Genomic DNA, 25,453 nt, shown 5'->3' on the forward strand with positions numbered 1-25,453 from the left:
TGAATGTTTATGAAAATAGCTTAATACTACAGGCTTTTCATCAAGTAACTATTTTATTGCTGCTCAAGTCTTCTGGTTCCTTTTGCCTTTTAATAAAGAATACATCAGCAAGGTCGTTGTTATTGTTATTATTATTATTATTATTATTATTATTATTTCAACCAGTTAATGAGAATTCCTGTTTCATTCAGTGCTTACATCAGTGGTAGAAAGAGGGAACAGACAAGTAAAGGCACTTAAAGGGTTAGCAACGGACCTTTGATTCTGCCAAAACAATTTAATTAAAACATTTTTAGCCAACAATTGTTGGGAGTGGAGTGCCTAGGAAGAGCTGACAATGTTTGGGTCTTTGTGAAATAACAGGCCACACAAGTTCATGCAGAAATGAATAAAATAAGTTGATAAGTAAGTAGTAGCCTAAGTGGTTTAAAAAAAACAGTTTGGATATCAAGACTAAATATCATTTGTTACTTCCCACTGAGTTGTCTGCTGAACTGCCATAATGCTGATTTCTTGAAAATCTTGATACATAGGCCTACATACAGACACAGGCACCCTAGAGTGCCGTTAAAATTCTTTTTTATCATTTTAATTTCTGGCAAATTTGGTGCTTTTGTGTTGCTCCATGGCAGTTTACTTTATCTGCGACCCCCTGTGTGATTATCCCAGGTGGATTCCTGATAGTTTACTGCAGACGGTTGTTAATCACCTCGTGTTGTGTAACTTTATCCTGGTTGTGTCCCTTGTCTTGAGGTGGGGCTCCCAATCACGACTCCCGTCTCCCTCCGACGCGCACGATTTCACCCAGCTCCACTTTTCCAGATGGAGTTGGCCCTCACTGTGTGTGTGTGTGTGTGTGTGTGTGTGTGTGCGCGCGCGCGCGCGTGTGTGTGCGTGTGTTTTCTTCGCAGTTGGAGGAGAATAGCAGAGATGTTTGTTTACACAAGGCCCTGGGCTCGGCCTTATCTGCTGCAGCCACTCACGCCGTGATTTCAGACTTTCTTCGGCGAGCACTTGTGTGTTTTTTTAAGGGCCATTGTTTTGTCGAATGGTTTCTAAAGATACAGAGATATTTTTTTTCTTCCTCCCAACTCATTAGAAGCCGACTACTCTGATTTCAAAAGCCTGCACTTCATCCCCACCCAAACTGCGGCTCAGTTATTTAGTCCCGCCTGTCAGACAATCAGAATGACCGCAGCTTTGAAATATGTTAAGGTCATTCAGCGATAGATTTAAAATAGGCTGCTTATTGGTTCGGCTGCCAATATTCAGCCACTTAATCAATAGGCCTATTCATATAGTTTTGTATATCAGCCTCAATAGGTTTAAAGATGTAGGCTAGCCAGAAATATTATAATATTTATAATATTACAAAGAGTAGCCTCTAGACCTGGTCTATAAAAAAAGTTGTATGATATGTTAGAGCTGATTAACACGTGTTAGAGGCTACTGTGCATGTTGAATGTGTAGGCTAAGCCTGTTGGCTATAGCCTACTGTCTTGTGAATGATGTTATCATGTTGTAATCTCACAGGCTAGACTGTTTTAAGGACTGCAACTAACGATTATTTGCATTAAGCATTTTATTCCTTATCAAACAATTGAAAAGTCTGAAAATAAAGGCCCATTGGATAATCAAGTCAAGCCTCCTCTTCAGATGTCTTGTTTGTCAGATCGACTGTCCGATGTTTGCCAAAAGAAGCTCTTTAACAACTGAGGGACAACAGATGCCATTCAGGGCCTTCACTCAGCATTGTGCCAGACAAAATAACTTGTAGCCTAAAATAAAACTAACTAAAAATAATCAGAAATATTATGAAGGTAGGCCTACAGTTTTACTTGCGGGACTCAAACTGTGGGCCTATATAGCCTACAGTGGGACCTAATAGGCCTTGTGACATTATTGGTTTGGTTTGGGATTTATTCAGCATCCCAATTACACGTGTAAGATTTAGTAGTGACTGTGGTAACCTACTCAATAGTAAATTCATGACTTTGTTATGTTTTAAACTGTGTTCTTTTTAAGATAGGCTATTATAACATAGGAAACCTTGTGAGTTGATATTGGGGTTTGTATTTTCCTTTTATAATTTTCCTTTTTGTTAGTAATGAATCCTACCCTGCAGTGCATATTTTTCTATAGCCTACTCTAAGGCTAAATGAATCTTTAAGGTATCTACACTCGATTTAAACTCGTGATATTTTACCAGAGGACTATGTCGTCAGTCAGTGAGTCTTTTATGAATGAATGTTTAGTCTCTTGTTACTGAGGGGTGGGGGCGCCGTCTGACGTCACGTTGTTTCAAACAAACCTTGTCACGACGCAGAGTTGGCACGCGCCCCTCCCACCCTCCGCTGCGTTTATAACGGGACCGTTTCGGCCGGAGACTGACCACTCTTGTTGTGCGGTTTGAAACGGTAAACAAAGTCTCTGCATCTGGGAAAGAGCGACAAACAAAGAGAGCAGGAAAGAAGGAGATGCACTGGGAGACTGTCATCAAACCCGGAGACAGAAACACAGACCGCAAAGACTCGAAAATAAAGGTAGGTTTTTCACTTGGCTTTTATTTGGTAATTTATACACAATAAAGAAAATCATGTCATTCATTCAGAGTCTGTTAGCCAAAGTTATCTCTAACAGATTATTTCACTGAATAGCTTAAAAAAAAAATATTGCAGAGTTTTGGTTGGCTCTGGGAAATAACATAGACTTTCATTGTTTTCTGACATTGTCTCCAAAAGTAAATAATTGTTTAATAAGAAAAATAATGAAATTGTAAGTTGCATCTTATTTCTGTGACAGTACAGTTAGTTTTCATTGCAAAATAACAAAGTGCAAGGCTTTTTGTGTTTGCTCCGTATGTTGTTGTTCAAGGATGAGGGTTGGGTTAAAATTGCAACAAAGATGAAAAGTTGTAATCACTACCCTTTTCAACACAGATGGAGGTTTGTCAGACTGGATATTACACAGAAGACTTCAGGACACAGGAAGTGCCAGCTGGCTTTGACTTTGCATCTTATGGTGAGTTTAGAGAATCACTTGACTGATGTTTTCTCCATCACAAGTTAAACCTCATGACTCCTGGTGATGGTACAAGGTTTAAACTTTTTTTGTACTAGTGTGCGATCTGTTTCCGCTGAACCTGAGCAGCTGAAGGACAGAGGAAATATTTGCGCAGACAGTATCATCACATCTGTCAGAACTTTCTCAATAAGACCTTGACACTCTGGTGGTGTGTGTGTGTGCAGGGGGGGGGGGGGGGGGGTCTCGCTCAAATGCAGAGGGGCTGCGTCATGATAATGTGGAGCTGCTGGGAATGCATGGTTGAATGGGCTGAGGTAGGCAAAGACAGAGAGAAACAGGGTGGTCAGGTTAAAGACACTCCCATCTCTGTCTTCCCTAATCCTTTCCTCCAGACTTCCTCCTCCAACAGATTTAGAGTCCCCCCTCCCCATCCCTCCATCACTACTCTGTCACACTCCCTCCGCTGGCGTTTCCTCCTCTCTCTTCCTCCCCCTCCCTCCCTTGTTTCCTCCAAGTATACCTCCATCCATTGAAGTGAAAAAAAAATCAGAGGTGCATGGGTTTCAGTGATTCAACAGTAAACAAACGCCTTTTTATTGTTAACATCCACTGTCAAGATTTAAAACCAAAACTTACAAATTCATCCCATTTTTCCTTTTTAATGTCTTTTTTTGCTGAGCTGTAATTAACCTCCTGCTTAAAGGACCATACCAATGATTTTGCATCTTTAGATTTTCTACCCTAAAAACAGCCTCTGGTCAGCACGGTAATAAAATCAACTTGCAGACTTGAAATGGGATGCTGTAGATAGCTTTTATTGTTTGTCAAAGTTATATGATCTTAATATTCTGTAATATAACTGTGAACAGGAGCTGGTTGGTGCATTCAATGATGTTCCTAAAATCTGACACTGAATACACTGAATCAAACTAAAAAGACAGATGGTAATCAAACATCAACATCTGGGAAAAGTTCATGTACATTTAAGTTGATGCTGTGCAGCAGCCTACTTTCATGATTGTCATGGCTGACTTTCCCCACAGCACCTAAATGCATCAAAATGAAGATTTTTTCTAAATAGGCCCTCCACACAGATGTAAACTGTATGAAACCTGCAAAAACTAATTAAAGAACAGGTGGACATGTGTTTAATGCCATGAATTATTTCTTCAAGTCTCTGCAAGTGAATTTTAATACTGAACTGAAATTAATGGTAACCAACAGCTGCCCAGTAGAGATGAAATCATTAAAGAACAACTTTGTTTTGGAAAATGTTAAGCACTAATGTAAAATATGTCAGATAAAACCACTGGTGTGGTCCTTTACAAGCACAAACTTTGCCTCTATCCTGCCTTCATCATCATTTACTAACTCCATCTGTCTGTATTGTGTTTAACCTCCAGACTACCCTGGTGAAGACCTGTCTTTTCTGTTAGACAGCAAAACACCCGGACAGAACATTACAGAGAGCAGCTACTGTCAGCCACCAAAAGTGTCTCACTCTTATGACATTAAAGGTGAAACTTAAAAATATAAGAAAACACCAATTGACTAATGAATCACATGATGATGTTTTTGCCATATCACAATTTTTGTTCTTTTCCCTCCTCAGTGAGTGCTAGCGACACTGGCCTCTTCAACCTGGACTCATACCAGGAGTTCAACTGGTGGGCCTCATATCCACATGGTGAGCCTCTGACTCTGTAGTCTTAATCATTCTTTGTGTTAAAGACCTTTTTAAAGGAATTTCTTTTTGTGACTAACTTTCTGTTTTATTAGCAGATGGGCTGACTGTAGACCAGTCGCGAACTGGATACCAGGAGTCTCCACAGACATACCAGAGCCTGGTGACCCAGAACGGACAGTTCAGTCCGGCCGTAGAAAGCAGCCACAGCCCTTTTCTAACTGGAAAAGGATCAAATACATTACAAAGTAAGACATTTCACCTAGGCTATGGATATTAAAGTATAGTCCCGGTGGCCTAATTTTGAGTTTTGTTTTGTTTCAGTGTATAATTCTTCTCTTTGTTCCAGGTGAGACAGATCAGAGCTACTCGTGCCACTCGGCTGAACTGTACGACTCTGACAGACAGAGGCAGTCGTCCTCCTTCTGGCCTGAATATTCCTCTCCCAGCTTCACTGCCCCCATACCACACCCGCCTCTGTCCTCCTGCCCCTCAAACCACGGCCCTCTGTCCTCAGAGCAGTACTGCCCCCGTGTGGCCAAACGCAAAAACACACACCCGCAGAGGCCAGACAGGGAGGGCCAGATGCCAGGAATGTCAGCGTATCCAGGTTAGAATTTGCTCTCTTATCTTGTCTGAGTTGCTCTTTAACTCTGATTGGTCTTTACAGGATGAGAATAAGAATATTAAAATGTATTAAAATCCCAGTTGGATTATTTAAAAAGAGTTGACATTTCTGACAAACTACCTCTGTTTACTGATGATTACAAGTTAATAAAAACTAGGTTGCCTTCTGTAACCGAATAAATCATTGTATTTATTCATTCATTCATTCAGGTTCTGGTCCAATCCAGCTGTGGCAGTTTTTACTGGAGTTACTTCTGGACTCTGCCTGCCGAACCTTCATCTCCTGGACGGGAGATGGCTGGGAGTTTAAGATGTCTGACCCTACAGAGGTAAGGAAATATCTTGTTTTGGATTTGGGTGCCTGCTGAGTACTACATGGCAGTGGTGGAAAGTAACTAAAAACATATACTCAGGTTCTTTTAATTTTAAAGGTACTTTTCAATTTTACAGAATTAGACTTGAGTATTTCCATTTTATGCTACTTTATACTTGTACCATGACATTTAATAACTTAGTAGCGCCTTTCACAAGACCCAAGGACGCTTTACACATAATTGCAGAGACAGAGCAATAAAAAGTCATTCAGGGTTGAATGCCTTTGTGAAGAGGTGGGTTTTTAGGAGTTTTAGGAGTGTCCAGAGAGGGAGCATTTCGGATCTCTGTGGGGATGGAGTTCCAGAGGGTGGGGGCTGCGACACTGAAGGCTCTGTCCCCAAAAGTCCACAGTCTGGTGTGGGGGTCTCATTTCAGAGGGAAACACATATAAGCTTATAAAATACTAGTTGGGGCCCCAGGTCACATTTCAGAGTTTTTAGCAGGTCCACCAAAAGAGACATTTCCCCACTGAACTTCTCAAATGGTTACATGTAAATAACCATTTGAGGCCTAAATAATTCACAAAAAGCAAAGATTAGACAAAAATTCTAAACAGAAAGAGCAACATTTGTAGCAGAGCTTTGTGTTAAAGTATTAAGCCTGTTTCACCTTTGACCCAATTTTAATATAGACCTATACTTAAATATTTGTTGTGTGTAGCTCGAACAAACTACAAAATTGGTTTCGTTATGCAGCCGTATAATGACAAACAAACAACCTCGTACCTTGTACCTTTACTCAGCATCAACTTGGTGTGGACAGAAATGTGCTCTGTTGCACCTGTAACCACGCCCAGTGATGATGTCGGGGTCTGGAGTCCACTTGTACTTCTCTGCAGCTAGGTGAAAAGTTCAACCACTGGAGGTCAGCAAAAACAAGCCTTACTTAGTTAGTCTCTTTCCGTCTCATGACAGATTTCTCTTGTGACCCTTTGGAGGGGCCTGACCCCTAGAACCACTGAACTAAACTACCAAACAGTATATAAAGCAGTTAAAACTAGCCAACCAACTACAACAGTAAAGTACTACATTCTACATATTTTGATACTTTACATTGCCATATTGGTACTTTAACCCAAGTAAAGGATCTGACTACTTCTTCCACAGTTGCTACATGGAGGGTTTATTTAGATTTAAAAACACAGTTCAACTCTTGATGGTTCTTGTTGATCCCACAGGTGGCCAAGCGCTGGGGCCAGTGCAAGAACAAACCCAAGATGAACTATGAGAAGCTGAGCCGTGGCCTGCGTTACTACTACCACAAGAACATCATCCACAAGACTGCAGGCAAACGCTACGTCTACCGATTTGTCTGTGACGTGCAGGGCATGCTGGGAAAGACAGCGCAGGAGGTCCTGACCAGTCTGAACGTTTTGCCCACAAACACAGAGACATGGCAGTGTCCTGGAGGTGCGGCGTCGGAGCTCAGCAGTGAAACGTGGGCGTCACAGTAGAGAAAGGGTGCCAGGACTCTTAGTGCTGCTGGCTGAGAGTGATCAGCACATTTTAAAGGAGTACTACAGCCTACAAAGTCAACACTGACTCCTCAAGCCCCGGCTGAAGAGTATCCTCACAGGGGGATGTTGCTGCAGGCAGACCAGGAGTCCATTTATAAATGCAGAATTTCAGGGAGAAAAAGTAACCAGTTTTTAAAGAGAATATGTTGCTTTTTCTTAAATAATAGATCATACTTAATACGTCCAGTACTTCCAATACCTGACCCAAAAACATATAGCTCCTTAACCTCAGGGCTAAATAACTGCTGCACAGGAACTAGCTCGGGGCATTTTAAGCACTATATCAATAGATACTTTCTGCAATTTCTGGGGCCATTTTTTCATGTGTTGTGTTTCTAAGAAGGAATTGATTTGTAAATAGTGTGTATATTATTTCCATGTAGAATTTTTTGCATTTATATATATATATTTTTTCTATGCAAAACTCATGTCTACCTCCCTTGTTAATCAGAATAACATAAACTGAGATGATTTTCAGTCACTCGCTGTGAAAGTTTTAGCCTGTGTGGTGATTATGTGTAAATAAACTGTATATAAACATGGATCTGTGTGAAGTGTCTCAATCCATAAATATGTTTTCATTCTAGGCAAAATTTGTTTAGTAGTACTCCATCTGGTATCTGGCTTTGATTATGAAAATATTAAAATGTGTTCAGTTTGGGTTATATTATTTGTAATAGCTAAGGTATTACTATAGGTTTTATATATTTAAGTTTTATATTAGACACATATTTGGAAGAATTAGATGAGACATATTTAATATTGAAAAAGAAATAAAAGCCTAAAAAAGAAACTTATTAACAAAGGTATGATATAAATGAATAATTTTAGTGTTTAATCAAATTAAACAGACAATTTCCATTTACTGATACAATCAATAAGTGTGAAACTGCTGCATGCTGTGATATTTTGCCTGAAGGATTTATAGTTAATGTACATTTATCATAGTTATTTTGGTGCTTTTAGGGGTATGAATCCGGCAGTAGTGAGTGAATTGTTAAGCATATTGCATAATGTATGGGCTACAGGCTTTACTTCCTTATCTGGTGCTGCTTTCGAGTGATACTCGTATCTACAGTAGATGGTATGCATACCATTTTATTTTGTTGAAAACAGTATATGCACACAATAATTATGTTCATTCAATAGAGAGATTTTTGTGTTATTCAAATTTATGGGTAATACTGGAAAGGCTACAGGATTAGTTTCATTTTTGCATTTTTGGTGCGTGTGTTTTTTGTGTGTCAGATGTTACATTGCCACCTGTGTTCATTGGAGCGTAAAACAAAATCCACCTGTCAGTGCTGTATTTGCCTACTTTGTTGAATACACGAGCAACTCGTGATTTCGATCATTTCCAGCGGCCCTGAATGCCTCCTTCCTGTATTGAATCAGTACTGTACTCTTTGCTGTAACTTTCTTATAAAGGGAGGGGAAATACGACTACCTGCAACACAAACACAAACTTTTTTTTTTTAGGTCTTTCAGCTGTTGATTTGCTAAGAAATGCCCCCCAGGACTGTTAAGATGTATATAGCAAACACACTGGAAGACCTGAGTAAGCAGGACTTTGAAAAGTTCCGCCACCAGCTTCTGGACCGCAGAGAACAGCCGCGGGTCAGACGCAATATGGTGGAAGATAAAAACTTTTTAGATGTCACAGACGTGCTGGTTTCAACCTTTACCGAGTCCGGAGCTCTTCGGGTGGCTGTGGAAATACTGAGACAAATCGGCTGCAACGAGGAGGCACAGACACTCGGTGAGATCACCTTCTGCATAGGCTACTTTAATTTCCGCGGTTTATTTCGACATTGGAATACATACAGAAGGCCTAGGCTATAACATGCTATAGAGGACAGCAAACTATTAAGGTACCAAAAATTAACTTAAAAGTGCTCTCAAGTGCACAAACCAAATGTGTGTAACACTGTTTCTAATTTACCTCAAACATATAGTTGACTAGGCTTCTTATATAGCATATACCCTACCTTTTCTATTGGAGAAACATGTTAGTACCATCATCCATTCACCTGAAACATTGTAGGTTATTTTGATTTAAACACAAGACTGAAACAGTAGCAACAGCAATATACATACTGTACATCATCAAAATACACATAATTCTTTGACAATCATTAAGACAAATTATTGTTAGATATCAGTTACACAGAAATCACAATTATTTCAACCCAACATGCCTAATCTTTTCAGTTGTAAAATTAACCCACACTCCAACACCCTGTTTGAGGCCCAAACTAATGTTTTAGCTACTAAAGTGGAAACTGTACGCTATTGTCTATGTAGAAAATGTGTCAGTGCTATTCAACCTATGTGTTTCTGTTTTTACAGTCAAAGAGACAGCTGGAGAATGTTAGACATCTCCTTGACAGTGAGTTGACCTACCAAGTATTGTTTTTTTTTCCTGCATGCTATGAAGATGTCAACATGTAAAGAGTACAGCTGTTATGCAAATAAAAGTTTTCTTAAATGTTTTACAGCTGCAAGACCATCAGCAGGAGCCATCATGGTGGGAAAAGGTACACATTGATAGAAATGCTCCTTCTGAGAATATATTTTAGTGCCTGGAGGCCGGATGTTGGCTATTATTTTGTTTTTAATGGTATCTAGTTTATTTCATAGTCAGTTCATTGTTCATTGTTCATTTTGTCACATTAAAGCTATACTAGTCAAAACCACTTTTGATACAATTTTATTTCTGCAACAGCCATTTTATGTATAAACATTCAGTACTTATATAGCTTACCTGTATAGCAATTTTGCTTGTTTATGGTGGGGTCCACCACTTCCCTGCTGAATTTAAATCCCCTGAACAAGAACAAGGGATTCACAGGAAAAGATGCAGCATGTAATACCTCAAAATTTTTTGTTTCAGTTCCAAGGGTTAAATTATCAGTATTCATATCTTCAATATGTTTCACAAAACAACATTTTAGATGAAGAAAATTGCTGCATAACCATTCAAAGAGCAATAAATCCAGATAAAAGACGTAAACCATCAACTCCAAGATTATTCATTAATGAGTTCATCAATGTTGCTCTCTTTCTCCTCAGGGAAACACTCGACACGTGTGCTGTCATTCAGGATGTGAAAATTGTTGCATCCATCATCTCAAATGAACTGCCCAGCAAAAAGGGGATTAGCTGCTGAACCCGAGATGAAAGACTAAGGGAGTCAGTGTTTTATATTTTGTCATCTTAATAAACTTTCTTGGGTTACTTTTCCTCTGTGACTCACCATCTTTAATACGTGAATAACCTCAGTCACTTCAGACAGTTTCAAAAGCAGAACATAAGAATTTATCAGTATTAGTCCTGGCAGGGATTTGAAATAATAGATATGTGGGCATACTGTATATTTCCACAATACATTTGTCTACATAAATTGACCTTTTATTGTGATATTTTGCCTCAAAGATTTATTATCGGCATTAATTTGGGTACTTGGGTATGAATGTGTCAATAGTGTGTTAACTGTTAAGCCTAATTGCAAGTGGTGCTAGAATGTGTTTAAATCAGAGGTTGTAAATTAAAGTTCAACTAGAGAGCATTTGAACCCATTGAGACATGGTTGATCTCGTCATATTTAACTGCAGACTATATTTAGATGCTAACACATTCATTTGTTTGACCTGTTTATGCATTTTTTACATATTCTTATCCTAGGAAGAGGCCTTTGCATATGCCCGTAGAAAATGCTCTGTCAACAAATAGCTGTATGAGTGTTATTGTTAGTGTATATATTGTTATTATAATTATTAGGCATCATTTACATTATAAGAGTTGTATTTAAAGGGGTATATTATTGTTGATAAATAATGTATTAGTCAAGTGAGGTCAATTTTACTGATATAGCACAAAATCATTACCTCAAGGGGTTACACAACCAGTAGAGTGTATGACAGCCTCTATTCTTAGACCCTTCATTTGGATAAGGAGAAACTATGACAGAAACTACTACTGAAAAACCTCTTAATCCATGTTTTTTATTGATAATTGGGAAAATGTGTACAAACTTTTAGCACCTTCATTATTTTTCCATGGGTGCCACAGGAGGACAGGCCACTGTATTCCAAAGAGAAAGAAGGTTTTTGTCTTTATCGAGGGCGGAATGATTTCCCTGTCAAGCTCCTTTTCTGCTTCCTCACTATGGGTCTGGAGGGGAGGCAGAGGAAACATTAATGCATCACCAAATTATCTACAAATGACACTGTTAAATGGGCACTCTAACTTACACAATGAGTTCAGTAATTGCAAACTTTATAAGATGCTATAAAGCTATATATTCTTTCTATAGTCTATAGGCAACACAGGGATACATGGGCTCTTTGATTAATCAAAATGCCAGAGAATGAAATAAATAAGAAATGTGTGTGGAGTAAACTACAGTTATATTTACCTAATCCTTGAGGAGATGGATATGCTGTATATCTACGGTTATATGTGTTGTAATGTTAAGTTTAAAAGTATGTATGTAAGTATTTAATGTCTGGTGGTGAGATGCATCAAGGTACCAGTCAGCTTTTTTTTTGTAAATGTATAAAATATCAAAGCAAATATCAAATCTTTAGCGAGCCTGCAGTAAACATGTGAAGGACACAGAGGTCTTCAACAGCACAGGTCTTGCACTACATACAGCGTTACTAGTCAGTACAAGTTAACTTTTTCAATACACAACCCATACCTTGAGGCAGTGGTAGGCTGGCCTCTAGTGTGTTTTCTGGCTGCTCTAGGGGCAAAGCTGGGGGTTGGCCTCCTGGTGGCAGCTGCACCCCGCCTTTGGTCACGCTTCAAAATGTACCTGATGGCGACCTCCATTTTGGACCCTGGATCGCAGGTTGACTTCTTGGTCCGGAGGAAACTGACATAGCTATGTACAAAGGATATAGTGGTGGCCTTTAATGTCTGCTAGTGTACCTACACCTAAATCCACTGCAATTCACTAATGCATTCTGTTATACCTAATTTTGTTTGGGTCCTTCGATTCGTACAGATCCTGCAGCGTGTCCAGTCGGTGAAGACCAAAGCCAACCAGGGCCTTTCCTTCTTGGCCTGACTGGAGAGATCTGTTGTACCCACGATGAAATCTGACCTCTTTTTTAAGCTCACAGTAAGCAGACGCGTACTGAGTCAAGGAATCCTTCAATGAAAAGAATTGTTTACTCTTTGCACCTGTTCATATTTAATTCAATTAAATTCAAAACAGTTCATTTGTCCCACAAGGGGAAATTTAAGGTAAATACAAATAAACAAACAATCTAAAAATAACGAGGGGAACTTGAAGGTGGAAAAGGCTGCATTATTAAAAACTTTTGGAAACTTGCGAATTTCAGCATGCAGGCAGCCTCTGCATTGCAGTACCTGGTTAGCCATCAGTGGGCTCTGATACATAGTGGGCTCTCGCTGCTTTTGGTGGCCAGCCACTATGTAAGCAGTGTACCCCACATCATTCTCCAACAGCCATTTGAAGGTTTGACCTTTGTACTGGCCAAACTGAATCATAAACCTGCTCAGTACGAGCCAATCATTGGAAGGGTCCCCTCCCTCAGATATGACGCGGGCCTTCGCTTCAGCCTTCACTTCTTCTGGCTTCTTCACACCACTTCGAGTAGCTCGTAAGATCCGCTGGCCGGCTGCTTGTTTCCGAGCCTCCTCTGAGGGCTTTGTCTCCAACTCTCCAGTCGAGGTCTTGGGGAAGATAGGGTCACCTCTCTAAGGAACAAAAATAAACACACCACTGCCAGTATAATTTTTAACGACCAGCCACATGTCAATGTGAATATTTGAATTTCATTGTGTAAAGTTAAACTTACATCCACACAGGCTTTGGTTTTTGAATCTGTAGAATAAGATAACAGTATGGTCAAAGGCTAATATAAGACACAGTGGAACATTATACACTCCACCAGTATGAACATTAATGCCCTGCAGTATTGACTTTTTTAGACTTTTAAACTACATTGTTCCTTTATCATTTTAGAGCACTTAAAATATCTATGGCCACAGCTGTGGCTATTATGGTTATGAATGAATAATAAGTTACTTAGCAGATTAAACATTTTTTTTAGTGTTTGGTAATACATTTTAACCAAGTCAAATTTGACTTGTGAACAGTGTAAACCCTTTTCGAACACAATACGAGGGTTAAGCACTCCTAAATTAGAAAGGAACAATGCAGTTTGCTGTTTGTTGGTAATAAGTAAAATAAAAAAATAAATAAAATAAAATCACATAAACGTTCGATTCTCACTGTGACACATCCACCAAAGTGTCCCTGAGCAAGACACTTAACCTCTAGTTGCTCCAGAGTGGTGTGACCTCTGACATGTAATTATAGCAATTGTAAGTTGCTTTGGATAAAAGCATCAATTAGCCTAAATGACTAAATGTAATGTTATAAAATGATGCTGAAGTTATGACTCCTCCTTTCCTGAAATGTCCAGATTTTAGCTCAGTTTATGGTTATACTGTAACCTGTAATAGTTATAGGATAAGTACCCAGTAGTGAAATAGATAGGCTATAAATTCTTTCTCTAAGTTCTTCCCAAACGTTCAGACTATTTCTCTGTAGGCTATGTCATAGACCTACATGCCCTATGATAATTAAAAAACTGCAGTAGGCTATAAGGTCTTTGTAAGATCAAATAGTTAACGTTACTCCATAACTTCGCATCTACAGTAGGCCTAGTTCGCCAGTAGTCTGTGTTGACCTACCATACCAATATAATTTAAAGTGTAAAGTAACTAAACCGTAAAGCAGGGGGAGAGCCGGGACGATTGAAAAGCGGGACGAATGAAACACAGCGATTTTTCCCTACAAGTCTGATATGCCAAACTACCTCAGCACATACAGTCCACAATACCGGGAAAAATCAGGTGGATACGTCACGCTTTCACGGAGTTATACGAAAGAAGCTGTTTTCAGTCACGGAAAGAAAATTCACTCAAGCGATCTTTTATTTTATTTTTTTTGAATGACGAGTTGTGTTTATTGTTTCATGTGCCATGGTCATGACCACATGAAAGATTAGTGAGAAGGCTACTTTAACACATCCTGAAGTTTTATATATTACCATGTTTATTATATATCTTATCTAGAGGGGCAGAGTCCACCAGGCTGCAGGCTAGACCGGATAGGTCTACTTACAGGCAAATAACAGGGTCATCACAGTAGACCAGGAAAACAGGCTGCAGATAATACATAAAAAGGGCAGACAATGTCTAATCCAAAGGTGGATTAATTGTTGGCGTTTTCGACCACAGCTAAATTACACTTGAATCCTAAACGTTTCTATCGGATATTTTCATCAGTGTTCACTCACACAGTGTCTCTGCCTCCTCGTGGCAGTTAATCTGCTTCAATATCTCCACAGCCACTTCAGGGGCTTTAATCTTGGTGAAGGTTGAAACCAGGAGGTCTGCGATATGGCATACAGTTTTACCCTCCACGGCTCTAAGTCTAACCCGCGGCTCTTCTCTGCGGTCTCTCAGCTGGTGACAAAACTTCTGAAAATGTATCTCACTCAGATCCTCCAGCACATGCACTATAGCCAGTTTGATTGTCGGGTCCATTATTTCTCATCGGATTACAGCCGATTACAGGTTTATGGTAATAGTGGTGGCTGAGTACCATAGTCTGCTTAGTAGGCTACTCAGTGGGGCTCAGCACGTATAGATCCAGGTTAAATTACGCGCCTAAAAAGTCCGTGCCTTCCTTCCGCCTCATGAGACCCAATGCTGCGTTTGAGACACCTGGGAACTTTCCCAGTTGAAAATTCCAACCTCAAAGAGTTACAGGTGCATGATGGGTGTATGACGCCAAAAGTAAACGAAAATGGTTTGGACAAATTGATGTTTATTTGTCAAGTCTGCACACAATTGAACCCTCAGCAGCGCCCCCTTAAAAAGAGCAGTTTTATTGAACCGAGCCGAGGTTTGCTAGAAGTAAGACTGATCTATCTTGGCCAGGTTGTAGGCCAGGGATCTTCATATATTTACACAAGGTGGGAAACTTTCATCGGTCGATCACGATAACAAGAAGTGGTATGGTTATCATTGATTGTGTGTCAAGGTGGAGAGAGATAATGCACCGAGGATGAAAGTGTAGCCTATACGTGTGTAAAAAGACCACTGAAATCATTTTGGAGTAGGCCTATTGAAGATGTTTGTGAGGCAAGAAGACTGACACGATTTCGACAAGGGGAGAAGGAGGAGGTGTGTCTGGCCTTTGAGGGGGAATTGCCAGAAAGGATTTATTTGGACTATATAGGCTACTGTATATTACGCTACAGGGTGCAGGAGCCGAAAAGGAATAGAGGCGATCAGAATACCTGCATGGCTACGAAACGATTTTTGGCAATCACTGCTATGGTAGTAAATTGTGCTGTTGAAATAAAGAGTCAATCGGAGAGGATTAAGATGGAATTGGATGCTGCAAACCGATTCCTAGACATTGTTGACATATCGGGAGAAGAGATGGACATTAGAGTGATGGAAGGATTTGCACCATATCAGACTATTGAGTCTGGGTTAGCCTATATAATGGACAAGGTTTTGAATGGGAATACTTGGGTGGACACATTTGTTGCACTGGGAAACGTAATGTAATGCAACTTTTCTGGATGCCAACCCCCATTAAAACTCGAAGAAGAAGATGGCTTTCTCTTGCTCCCTATGCTTTCTCCTCATCTCCCTGCTGGGAGGACCGTTGCCTTTCCAGCACTTCTCCAATCCATGTATGGTTCGTTCTTTCATTATTTCGTTTCAAAACCATATCGGAAAAAACGGAAAATATGTTTTTTATGTAAACCCACAGCTGAGAACAAAGGAGCTGCGTTTTGTTTGATCTTTGACCGTTGTTGTATCCCTACAACTCCTTCTCACTCCCCGACTCGTGACTTATGGCATCGTCAAGGCCCATCATGTCTGTCTGTAATGCACTGGGGATCCCTATAGCGTCAGTTTGTGACGGTAAAGGCTGTTAGGCCTATATGATATTTATAGAAAAGACAAAGTAAGATCGTGGTTGGGGTGAATGGAGGGCCAGAAAACGGACTTTGAACCAGGAGAACGTTGTGCGTGTACAGTGTGAAACAAAGTCAATATTACATGATTGTAGCAGTGAGCACTATAGGCCCATTATAGCCACATAAGAAAAAAGAAATATGAGAATGTAGGCTACTTGTTTTGCAAGATCGCGTCAAGCTGGAGGAGCCACTCAAGCACTCAAAAGCCTCCCATTTCTAGATTAAGTACATCAGCATCAAAGAAGCATTTTGTTTTGGGCTGATCTGAAGCAGCTGGTTACCTGAGCGATCTAAGAAAATACCCAATTACAGGGTTTGATTATGCCCAATTACAGGGCCCGAATATGCTTATCAAGGCTTTTTCTCGAGGCTACAGCCAGGGTGTGAACTACGGGGAGCTTTACTCCTCTTATTAAGACATGAGCTCCCCTGAAAACATGATTTGTAATATTTTGGGGGGTCTCTAAAATATCGACAATATGCTGTTTTTGCCATTCATTTTCTGTAGCCTATAATCATGGATCATGCGTAAATCAGTAGCGCCAGGCTTCGTCCAGCCAGAGTGATCCCCGCGACCTCCTCTCTCTCGCCCGGCCCGCTCCCTCTCCGGTGGTAGACCAATGGGTTGTGTTGCCAGTGGAAAATAAAGGTCAGGTTGAAACAGTGTAGCCTAGAGAGGCTGAACGAAAAGAAAATTACCCGAACCTTTTAATCCATGTATGATTGGTTAATATACAAGCTCGCCGAATTAACTAATAATAGCTCATGTTTGCTGTGTACCATTGGATGTACTGACCACTATCAGTGAATTAATTTTAAACTGAAGAAATCTTAAAAACCGGAGGATTCTCAGGAAAGCGTTCCTGCTCCAGTTGCTAGTGAGTTACAAACTGTATATTATGCTATATTATATTGTCCTGTTTGTCAAACTATAAACCCACTTATTTTGATGTTCATCTTAATTTATTCGCAGTAGTAGAAGTAGCAGTTCCTGGAAGCTTGCTCATGCATTTAAGCTGATACAGTAGCTAATTAAGTTTGACAATGGTTTTGGAAGATGTGCTTGAGATGATGTGGACCACTTTTTGGGTCCTCACTGTTCATAATATTCTGTAATGAATGAGTTTAATTAGAATAATAGTTGCAAGTTACATAAATGTGCATTGAAAATTGCAAGCTGATAAAACCAGATTCATATAACATCTAAGGTTAAATGTAGCTCCTAACTGAGTAATACTAAACTTTAGAAAATTAGTCTATTCTCCCCACCTGCAGGTGTCATTTAAACTGGGGACACTGGAGACATTTTTGAAAGCATTTGTTATAAATGTTCTGAAACAAAACAAGAAATGTTAAATAAATGTGAGTGCTATGAGAGGTTTTTTTTTGGCACAATAAGAAAACGTGCAACACAATGTAAATATAGAAAAGAAACAGATCTGCATTGTACAAAAAACAATTACTTAAGTAAAAAAAAACAACAATTAACTGATTACTGCATTATATAATTATATTCTGAACACCTGCCACCTGAACTTTGTTCACCTTTGTAGAAAAAAAGACATTTCCATCATAAATTGGTGCAATAATGTCTCCAGAATACAGAAAATTAAGTGTTTAATGCTCAAATGCTTTTACAGGGGAGGACTCCCAGATCCCCCGATCGTACATTTCATCAAGGAATATTTATTAAAATAGTAAAATATCTTAAAGTCTTGTTTTCGTGACCCCAATATTCTGGATTGCCGCGTCTTGATTGCTAAGTGTAAACTCTTATCTGAGCCCTAAAATGTCCCCACCACTTTTCAACACAAAGTGACGCCCTGCCCACCTGTAACTGTCATTGGCTGTTAAAGTCTTTGCAGTGTTCATAACACATAGCCTAAGCAGTCCATCAGAATGCTCTCTATTACATAGTGAGCGTAGTGGTGCTTATGGGATGCACTCTGGGACGGGTATGAGGCACAGTATACTCACTACAAAAAAGTAGACTACACCACTGGGTCAAAGAACCTAAGGTCTGGAGTGGTCAAAACCTATTAAAAGTGGTCCGAAGAAGGAAAAGCTGTGAACTGTGTTGAAAAGGTTTTCTGATAGAAAGGTGTCAGAACGCACGAGTCATAGTGGAATCCATTCCTTCACGGGTCTTTAGCTGGGAGCCCACCAGGTGGTCATAATGTTGTGGCTGATAAGTGTACGATGTGTATATTTGTGTGTGTGCGTGCGTGTGTGCGTTGCATGTTTTTATATTCCGGAGGGGACTTTAACCTGAATGCACACTAACCAATGGGGACTGGGGAAAATGTAGGTCCAGCCACAGTATGAATTGTATCATTTCCCACAGCATTTGAATGCACCATATTTTTCTTCCTTTTTAAACCAGGTTTAGAAGAAGTGAGCTCTGGGCGTTTTCTTCGAGAGCTGGTCTAGAAGAAAGACTTTTGATTACTAGGACGGTCAGTTTGGGATCTCTGGGTGAGAAATGGCCCCCAAAACCATAAGAAAGGCAATAGCAGACGCGCTGGAGGACTTATCAAAAGATAACTTTGATAAGTTCTGCCGCCAGCTCTTGGACCGCAGAGAAGAACCCCGGGTCAGAAGAAATAAGGTGGAGGGTAAAAGCTTTTTAGACATCGCAGACATCCTGGTTTCCACTTTTACCGAACGCAGAGCTGTCACCGTTACCACCGAGCTGTTGAAACAGATTGATTGCCACTGTGAAGCAGACTCACTCGGTAAATATCTTACAGCTAGCCTACTTGTTTGATGCAGAACATTAAACTATTTATGTCCGCTTGCATGCAAATTAGCAATAGGCTAATTGTCAGCATTTCATCGAAATGGCTATTTTTTGTATAGGCCTATTGATGAAGTTGAACATCAAACTGAAACATTTTACCTTTCCTGCTTTTTTTTTACTTTCACTTTCAAGCACGTATGGCGACCACATTTCTGCTCTGCTCTGCAGTAGGAATTGCCAGTCTGTATTACAGGCGTTCAAACCTGTGCATATGTGTTCATGCATTCAACGATTATTTGCAGATTAATAGCGTAATAGTAATAGTGAATTAAATACCAATAATAATAATGAGTAGCGAACTGGTAGAGCTGATATGGAATGGATACAATCTTAAAAACTACAGTATTGGGACAGAGTAACCAGAGTAGGCCTATTGAAGCAGAGAATATTGAAGAAGAATATTAATACAGATAATATTACACACATTACCAAGTCACCAAGAGACCATGTGTTTGACACTCAGTGGTTCATTTGGGAGGGATGAATGTTAGTCCAGAGTTAATGTGTCCCACATTAATCCTGTATCTCAAATTATTATTACATCATAATTATCCTTTTTTTTTTTCTTCCTATTTTTGCAGAGGATGATGTATGTGAAGAAACCCCACCACCCTCACAACCTGGTCCCAGTGACAGTGAGTTGTTTTCTTAGTTTTCTTTTTTAAACCAGATTACAGATTTTTTTTACAGATTTTCCATTGTAGATGAGTTGCATTGTTTTTTTTATTTAACTTTAAGCTTTATCCTTCAAAGTTGTACGATGTAAACGTTAAGCCGTCAGACAAGTACATCAACAATAGGTTATCTATCTACAGTACTATACAAGACTAGAATAGAATACAACTTTGACAGAGAGTCTTAGGCTCATCAAAATATTAAAGCAGCGCAAGAACGTCTTTAGATATTGAAGAAATAGTAACAAAACATAATTGCAGTATAAATGAAAGAAATGTTCATTTTAGTCATTTCAATGATAATAAGAAAAAAATTTAACATCATCATTAACTTTTAATTTTTTACCATGAAAGAAAGCCTTTTTTTTGCCATGTGTATGGAAACACAATCTATGCATAAACACTAGTCTTGAGACCAATATACTAAATTGATTTCAGCAGCAAGACCCTCAGCTGGAGCAACTAGTGTAAATACCATGGCAGACAGTAGTTGATGTCTTCTCTGTAAATGCCATGTACTCTATTAAGAACAGGCCTAACCTGTTCTACAGACTACAGGCTCCAGAGTAGTGAAAGAAACAGTGGCCACTGATAAGCGCTGTAGGTGTGTTGGATTTAAATTATTAGTTTGACATTTTGAGAAAATATGCCTTTTTGTGTTTTTACCTTTAGATGAGAAGATCGATACCACTCATGTCTGTGCGTTAAAAATAGAGCTAGAGCCAGGAGATGGTTATCATAAAGTCTGGAAGCAAGGGAATCGGCTAGCCTGGCTCTGTCCAAATTTTAATTCTACCGCCACCTCTAAAGCTCACTAATTTACACATTATCTTTTTGTTTAATCCCTTCAAAAACTTGAAAATTTGGACAGGCCAACTGTTCCCCCATGTTTTCTGTCTCTAGCTTAATTTTTAGTGTACTGATCTAGTATCAATCTTGTCATCTCAGTTCAGCTCAAGAAAGCCAGTGTGTTTCCCAAATTGTCAGAGCTTTAAATGGCATTTGGAGAATGCGTCATAACTGTAAAATGTAGACCTTAGTCTTTCAGATTAATTCTAAAGTTATAAATCCACTATATGAAAATGTTAAATTCTTTTCAAAAACATCAAAATTAATACCTGATGCGTCAATTTTCCTCTAAAACACTGTTGTATGAGTCATGTTTGTGTTTTATTTAATCTTCATTAGCAACTGTAACAACAGTAAGTACTTGTCCTGGGACCCACATGCAGTTTAAATGCTTCTGTGGATTTTAATGCACATAGAAATCACTGTTAGAGAATCTTAAGTCCTTTTCTCAGAAAAATCCAAGGATTGTGTTGTCTGTGTTTTTAACATTTGATGAATCTCAGTCATCTATTTTTGAATATAGTGAGTAAAAGATATAGAATCTTGTTATGAAACTGTTTTCAACAGGGATGCACTAAAATGAAAATTCTTGGCTGAAGCTGAAACCGAATATAATTAAAAAAATCACCGAACAAGTACATTTACATTGTTTCATTTATTTGGCCTTTTTTTACCATAAATTAAATAGTCAAAATGTGCTTTTTACCCAGTGTTTCCCACATGATTTGGAGAGACTATGGTGGGTGGGTGCGGTAAAGTAAATTACATGTGTCCATTTACTTTTAATGTACACATGTAAAATGTTTTATACTTTTTGTGAATATAATCCAATTAGCCTAATCTTATTTCCATACAGTATAAACATCTTATATTGAAAAACGGACGTTGTCATGTGTATCCTCGCGCTAAGTCCGACCCAATTTGATAAACAACATTGTAGGTGGTTCTCGTATGGCGTAACATACAGACTTCATAGCCTCTCTTCAGGTAGGACACTCATACTGAAACACTTGTCTTTGTAAAGAGAAAATGACAGGATAAAGTCGCTCACCTGTCTGTCAGCTCGCACTGGTCCGTTTCACTTACCATAAAGGCTTGAATACGTGTGCACTCCAAATTTAGGTGCGGCTAGCTTAATCGCCTTCTCAGAAACGAGTGACTGATACACTCAAAGTGAGTCAGACCGTTTGTTACCTTTCCTAAAAAGTCAGCCACAGATGGAGTGGATGTGCTAGGAGACAATTCAGCAGAACCGTGTCTGCAAACAGAGATTTTTAGGTCTTTCTAGGAGACTTTACACTTTAAAATGCTTCCACACTGCCGATTAGCAACATAATTGTTCGGTAATATTTATTCGGTCTTTTGACTTATTACGCCAATTAATTTCGGTGGCCGAACATTTGGTGCATCCCTAGTTTTCAAAAGAAATGTTATATCAGCTTCATGTTATCTACAAATCCAGTTAGTCACTGTAGTAATTTTATCCTCTTTCCTCAGCCTCTTTACAGTTTGTGGAGAAACATAAAGTGGAGTTGTTTCAGAGAGTGAGCAACATTGCACCCATTCTGGATGAGCTATTCGACAAAAATGTCCTCCAACCAGAGATTTATGAAACAATCAGGGCTCTGCCTACCTCTCAGGCGAAGATGAGAGAAATCTACCTATGTTGCCTGAAAGGTGGTGAAGCCTGCAAAAACATCTTATATGAAATCCTTGAGAGAAATGAGCCATATCTAATTGCTGACCTCAAGGAAAAGAAGTAAATGTTGTGGTGAAATCTACGGAAGCACATTGCATTCACAAAGAAAAAAAAATTGGAAGCCTTATCTCATAATTACGAGATCCTGATGTCGTAATTATGAGAAAAGATGTCGTAATTATGAGAAAAGATCTCGTAATTAGAGATGACTAGAAAGGTGCCATTTATTACTGAGTTCAGTAAAGTTGGAAATATTCACAGATTCGAGCTTCCAGGATCAATAACTCGTAAGCAAAACGTGTTAAAAACACAAACGACGCCTCTTTACTATCGTAGTTAAGTAGACAACAAGCTACAAGTACATTTTCACATAAAGAGTCTTCCTAGGATCGGCACAAATAACATTGGTCTCTACGTGCAGCCGGCTGTGAGACGAGTGCGCAGGGACCGTCTACAAAGTGCAACACCGAAAACACATTCTGCAGAGATATTCAATAACTTCACACTTATACAATATAGTGCCCCCAAAATCACCTTACACATTAATGATATACTGCTGGTTTTACTACAACACTTAGTTTGGGGGGGAAAAAGACTTTTGCATACCTAATATTAGGTAGTCGATTTTTAATATTCAATAACTACAATGTTAAAGGCTGTAGAGTCTCAAAAATCACCCCAGGTATAGTGATCTCATGTTGATGATTACAAACTTAATTTGTAGAAATATTGTTTAACTTCACTTTTAAGAGTTTTAGTGTCTCAAAAATCACCCCACAAATCATTGATATTCTGCTTGTGATAGTTCAACACTTGTAGAAATATAGTTTTGCATAATTTTGGAGAATTTCTATCTTCAGTAACTTTACTATTATAAGCTGTATTGTCTCCAAAATCACCCTACATGTCAGTGATCTAATGCTTGTGATACTACAATCATCAATGGTCTCATGTTGAGAACAGGTGCCACCAATAAGGCAGACGGACAACTTCCCCTGAAGGTCTGCCAAATAACATCCCCCAACACTTTAAAGAACTTTACATCGTGTCTGTTTGGGAACAATCTGGGAACATTATAAGGCAATGTCCTTGACACCAGCAGGAAAGTTATCAAAATGTTCTAGGAAAGTAAAATGTCTAGCTGGGTATCTGTATAACAGTGAAGTCATATTATTAAAATCCCCCAAAATTACCTCAAAGAAAAGTTTTTCAAACTAAGTGTTGTAGTATCATCAATAGAAGACCACTGATGATTGAAGTGATTTTGGAGACACTACTGCTTATAACATGAAAGTTATTCATTTAGCACACACTTTTATCCAAAGCGACTTACAATCGCTATATATGTCAGAGGTCGCACGCCTCTGGAGCAACTAGGGGTTTGAACCTGGGTCTCTCACATCAAAGGCATTTGTCTTATCCACTGCCCCATCACCACCCCTTAGCAGTACCAGTGAAGTATTGAATATTAAAATTCCCCAAATCATGCAAAACTATATTCTATAAACTAAGTGTGTAGTATCACAAGCAGGATATCAATGATTTGTGGGGTGATTTTTGAGACTCTACAGCCTTTAACAGCGAAGTTATTGAATATTAAAAATATGGGTATGCAAAAGTCTTTTTTACCCTAAATTAAGTGTTGTAGTATAACCAGCAGTATATCATTAATGTGTAAGGTGGTTTGGGGGGCACTATATTGTATAAGTGTGAAGTTATTGAATATCTCTGCAGAATGTGTTAATTCTGCAGATGTGATAAAATGTGCACTTTGTAGACGGTCCCTGCGCACTTCTCACAGCTGGCTGCACATAGAAACCAATGTTATTTATGCAGCTCCGAGGAAGACTCATTTATGTGACAATGTACTTGTGCTTGTTGTCTACTTAACTACGATAATAAAGAGGCGTCACTTTGCTTATGAGTTATTGATCCCGGAAGCTTGAATCTGTAAATATAGGCTATTTCCAACTTTACCATTATCTAGTAATTACGAGATCCGGATCTCATAATTTCGAGATCTTATCTCGTAATTATGACATCTTTTCTCGTAATTATGAGATAAGGCTTCCAATTTTTTTTCTCTTCCGTAGAAATCCATTTTCAGATTTCATAACATTTTTAGTCTACCTGAACACAAAATGTTTTTATACATTAACTCTGTGGAAATTTTATTGTTAATGCTAATTCTATGTGGGGGTTTTCTTTAAAATATATTTCCATGCATGTTTATGTTTAAGCTGCCCCTAATTATTGCCCCCTCTTAAATTACTTGAAATTTGTATGGTATGTGGTGCCTTGCCTGCCCTGATCAGTGAGGCTCATTTACTTGCTTCATTTAAATGAGATGTGATTTCATGTACGGTTTAAAACCAGATTCAGCTAATGGTTATCAGATAATCATGTCAGAAATTAATTAAGGATCTCCCTAGACATGTAATGTTTTTATCCAACAAATAGCAAATGGATTAAGAGTCTGTTTTTAACCTAATTATTTTATGTAAATTATAACAGATGCTAAAAGATTGTTTTATCACTTTTATTCTGCCCAATAAGATTTAGTTTATATTTGGAAGGTCACTGAAAATGTTTTATATTTTTGAAATTTACATAAATTGAATTAAATCTTCTGATTGCTATGTGTTGTTCTTACACTATGAGTGAAGGGAGTGTCTTAAAAATTGTATTATTGTATTATGTGAGAGTTTAGAAATCATGTGCTCGTCTTTCTCTCTAGGTTTTCTAAAATGTGCACATTGACCACAATTATTTGTGTCAATAGGGAAATATTCAAGTATAAATTGATGCCTGCGTATCGCAGGATTTTTTCACATGCCTGCAAGAATGTAGTAGTCCTGAATGTTTCCTGCAAATGCTGTTTAAGGAACCAACTACCTTGATTTTAATTATTGTATTTAAAAACAAAAAAAAAAGTTGGGGGTCATAGTGAGGTTGAACAACAAAAGGTGAAGAGGGGTGTGAAAAGGGGCTTTGTATTTGGGCATGTCCGATCTTATCCTCTAAAAGTGGTGGTTGAGGTTTGGGAGTGGCTTTGGCAGTCAGTTGTGCTGGCCGAGAGCGCGGAACGGGGTGACTGAACGATTTTTGGGTGAATCCGCATCGGACAGAGCTATCTTCGTGCAGAACAACAGCGCCATCTT

General features: G+C 38.9%; 3 protein-coding genes and 1 long non-coding RNA gene across 5 annotated transcripts; 3 read left to right on the top strand and 1 right to left on the bottom strand.

Annotated features, from left to right (window-relative positions):
* The first annotated feature begins 2,385 nt into the window (after nucleotides 1-2,385).
* Nucleotides 2,386-7,770, top strand: LOC119897163 (ETS1-related protein). 2 transcript variants are annotated; one of them, XM_038710746.1, is made up of 8 exons: nucleotides 2,386-2,543; nucleotides 2,940-3,021; nucleotides 4,428-4,541; nucleotides 4,637-4,711; nucleotides 4,804-4,956; nucleotides 5,058-5,318; nucleotides 5,546-5,664; nucleotides 6,888-7,770. In XM_038710746.1, the coding sequence occupies exons 1-8, from the start codon at nucleotides 2,478-2,480 to the stop codon at nucleotides 7,161-7,163; spliced, it is 1,146 nt and encodes a 381-aa protein (XP_038566674.1). In that variant the 5' UTR covers nucleotides 2,386-2,477; the 3' UTR covers nucleotides 7,164-7,770. The 2 variants fall into 2 exon arrangements, with proteins under 2 accessions (XP_038566674.1, XP_038566675.1); XM_038710747.1 differs by having other exon boundaries at nucleotides 4,807-4,956.
* A 1,948-nt stretch (nucleotides 7,771-9,718) lies between these two features.
* On the top strand, nucleotides 9,719-10,470 carry LOC119897173. Its single transcript, XR_005443360.1, has 2 exons — nucleotides 9,719-9,763; nucleotides 10,299-10,470. It is a non-coding gene; the product is annotated as an uncharacterized LOC119897173 (long non-coding RNA).
* A 740-nt stretch (nucleotides 10,471-11,210) lies between these two features.
* Nucleotides 11,211-14,923, bottom strand: LOC119897167. Its single transcript, XM_038710751.1, has 6 exons — nucleotides 14,567-14,923; nucleotides 13,058-13,083; nucleotides 12,606-12,956; nucleotides 12,206-12,384; nucleotides 11,929-12,114; nucleotides 11,211-11,399 (listed from the first exon to the last, which is right to left on the bottom strand). The coding sequence occupies exons 1-6, from the start codon at nucleotides 14,814-14,816 to the stop codon at nucleotides 11,342-11,344; spliced, it is 1,050 nt and encodes a 349-aa protein (XP_038566679.1). The 5' UTR covers nucleotides 14,817-14,923; the 3' UTR covers nucleotides 11,211-11,341.
* Nucleotides 14,924-18,692: 3,769 nt separating this feature from the next.
* LOC119897170 (apoptosis-associated speck-like protein containing a CARD) lies at nucleotides 18,693-22,397 on the top strand. Its single transcript, XM_038710754.1, has 3 exons — nucleotides 18,693-19,005; nucleotides 19,652-19,705; nucleotides 22,091-22,397. The coding sequence occupies exons 1-3, from the start codon at nucleotides 18,753-18,755 to the stop codon at nucleotides 22,354-22,356; spliced, it is 573 nt and encodes a 190-aa protein (XP_038566682.1). The 5' UTR covers nucleotides 18,693-18,752; the 3' UTR covers nucleotides 22,357-22,397.
* Nucleotides 22,398-25,453: the final 3,056 nt, after the last annotated feature.

This window comes from Micropterus salmoides, unplaced genomic scaffold (assembly GCF_014851395.1).
Source record: "Micropterus salmoides isolate LMB-PRFRI ecotype aquatic unplaced genomic scaffold, ASM1485139v1 Ms_hic_scaffold_11, whole genome shotgun sequence".
Classification (NCBI taxonomy): domain Eukaryota; kingdom Metazoa; phylum Chordata; class Actinopteri; order Centrarchiformes; family Centrarchidae; genus Micropterus; species Micropterus salmoides.

What these genes read in the sequence shown, in the direction of transcription:
- LOC119897163 (XM_038710746.1), top strand. Translation starts at nt 2,478, where the DNA reads ATGCACTGGGAGACTGTCATCAAACCCGGAGACAGAAACACAGACCGC. An exon ending in GCAAAGACTCGAAAATAAAG is followed by an intron (nt 2,544 to 2,939) that starts GTAGGTTTTTCA and finishes TTTTCAACACAG; the next exon opens with ATGGAGGTTTGTCAGACTGG. An exon ending in AGGATCAAATACATTACAAA is followed by an intron (nt 4,957 to 5,057) that starts GTAAGACATTTC and finishes TCTTTGTTCCAG; the next exon opens with GTGAGACAGATCAGAGCTAC.
- LOC119897167 (XM_038710751.1), bottom strand. Translation starts at nt 14,816, where the DNA reads ATGGACCCGACAATCAAACTGGCTATAGTGCATGTGCTGGAGGATCTG. An exon ending in CGAGGAGGCAGAGACACTGT is followed by an intron (nt 13,084 to 14,566) that starts GTGAGTGAACAC and finishes CTTATTCTACAG; the next exon opens with ATTCAAAAACCAAAGCCTGT. An exon ending in GCCCACTGATGGCTAACCAG is followed by an intron (nt 12,385 to 12,605) that starts GTACTGCAATGC and finishes TTTTCATTGAAG; the next exon opens with GATTCCTTGACTCAGTACGC.
- LOC119897170 (XM_038710754.1), top strand. Translation starts at nt 18,753, where the DNA reads ATGGCCCCCAAAACCATAAGAAAGGCAATAGCAGACGCGCTGGAGGAC. An exon ending in CTGTGAAGCAGACTCACTCG is followed by an intron (nt 19,006 to 19,651) that starts GTAAATATCTTA and finishes CTATTTTTGCAG; the next exon opens with AGGATGATGTATGTGAAGAA. An exon ending in ACAACCTGGTCCCAGTGACA is followed by an intron (nt 19,706 to 22,090) that starts GTGAGTTGTTTT and finishes CTCTTTCCTCAG; the next exon opens with CCTCTTTACAGTTTGTGGAG.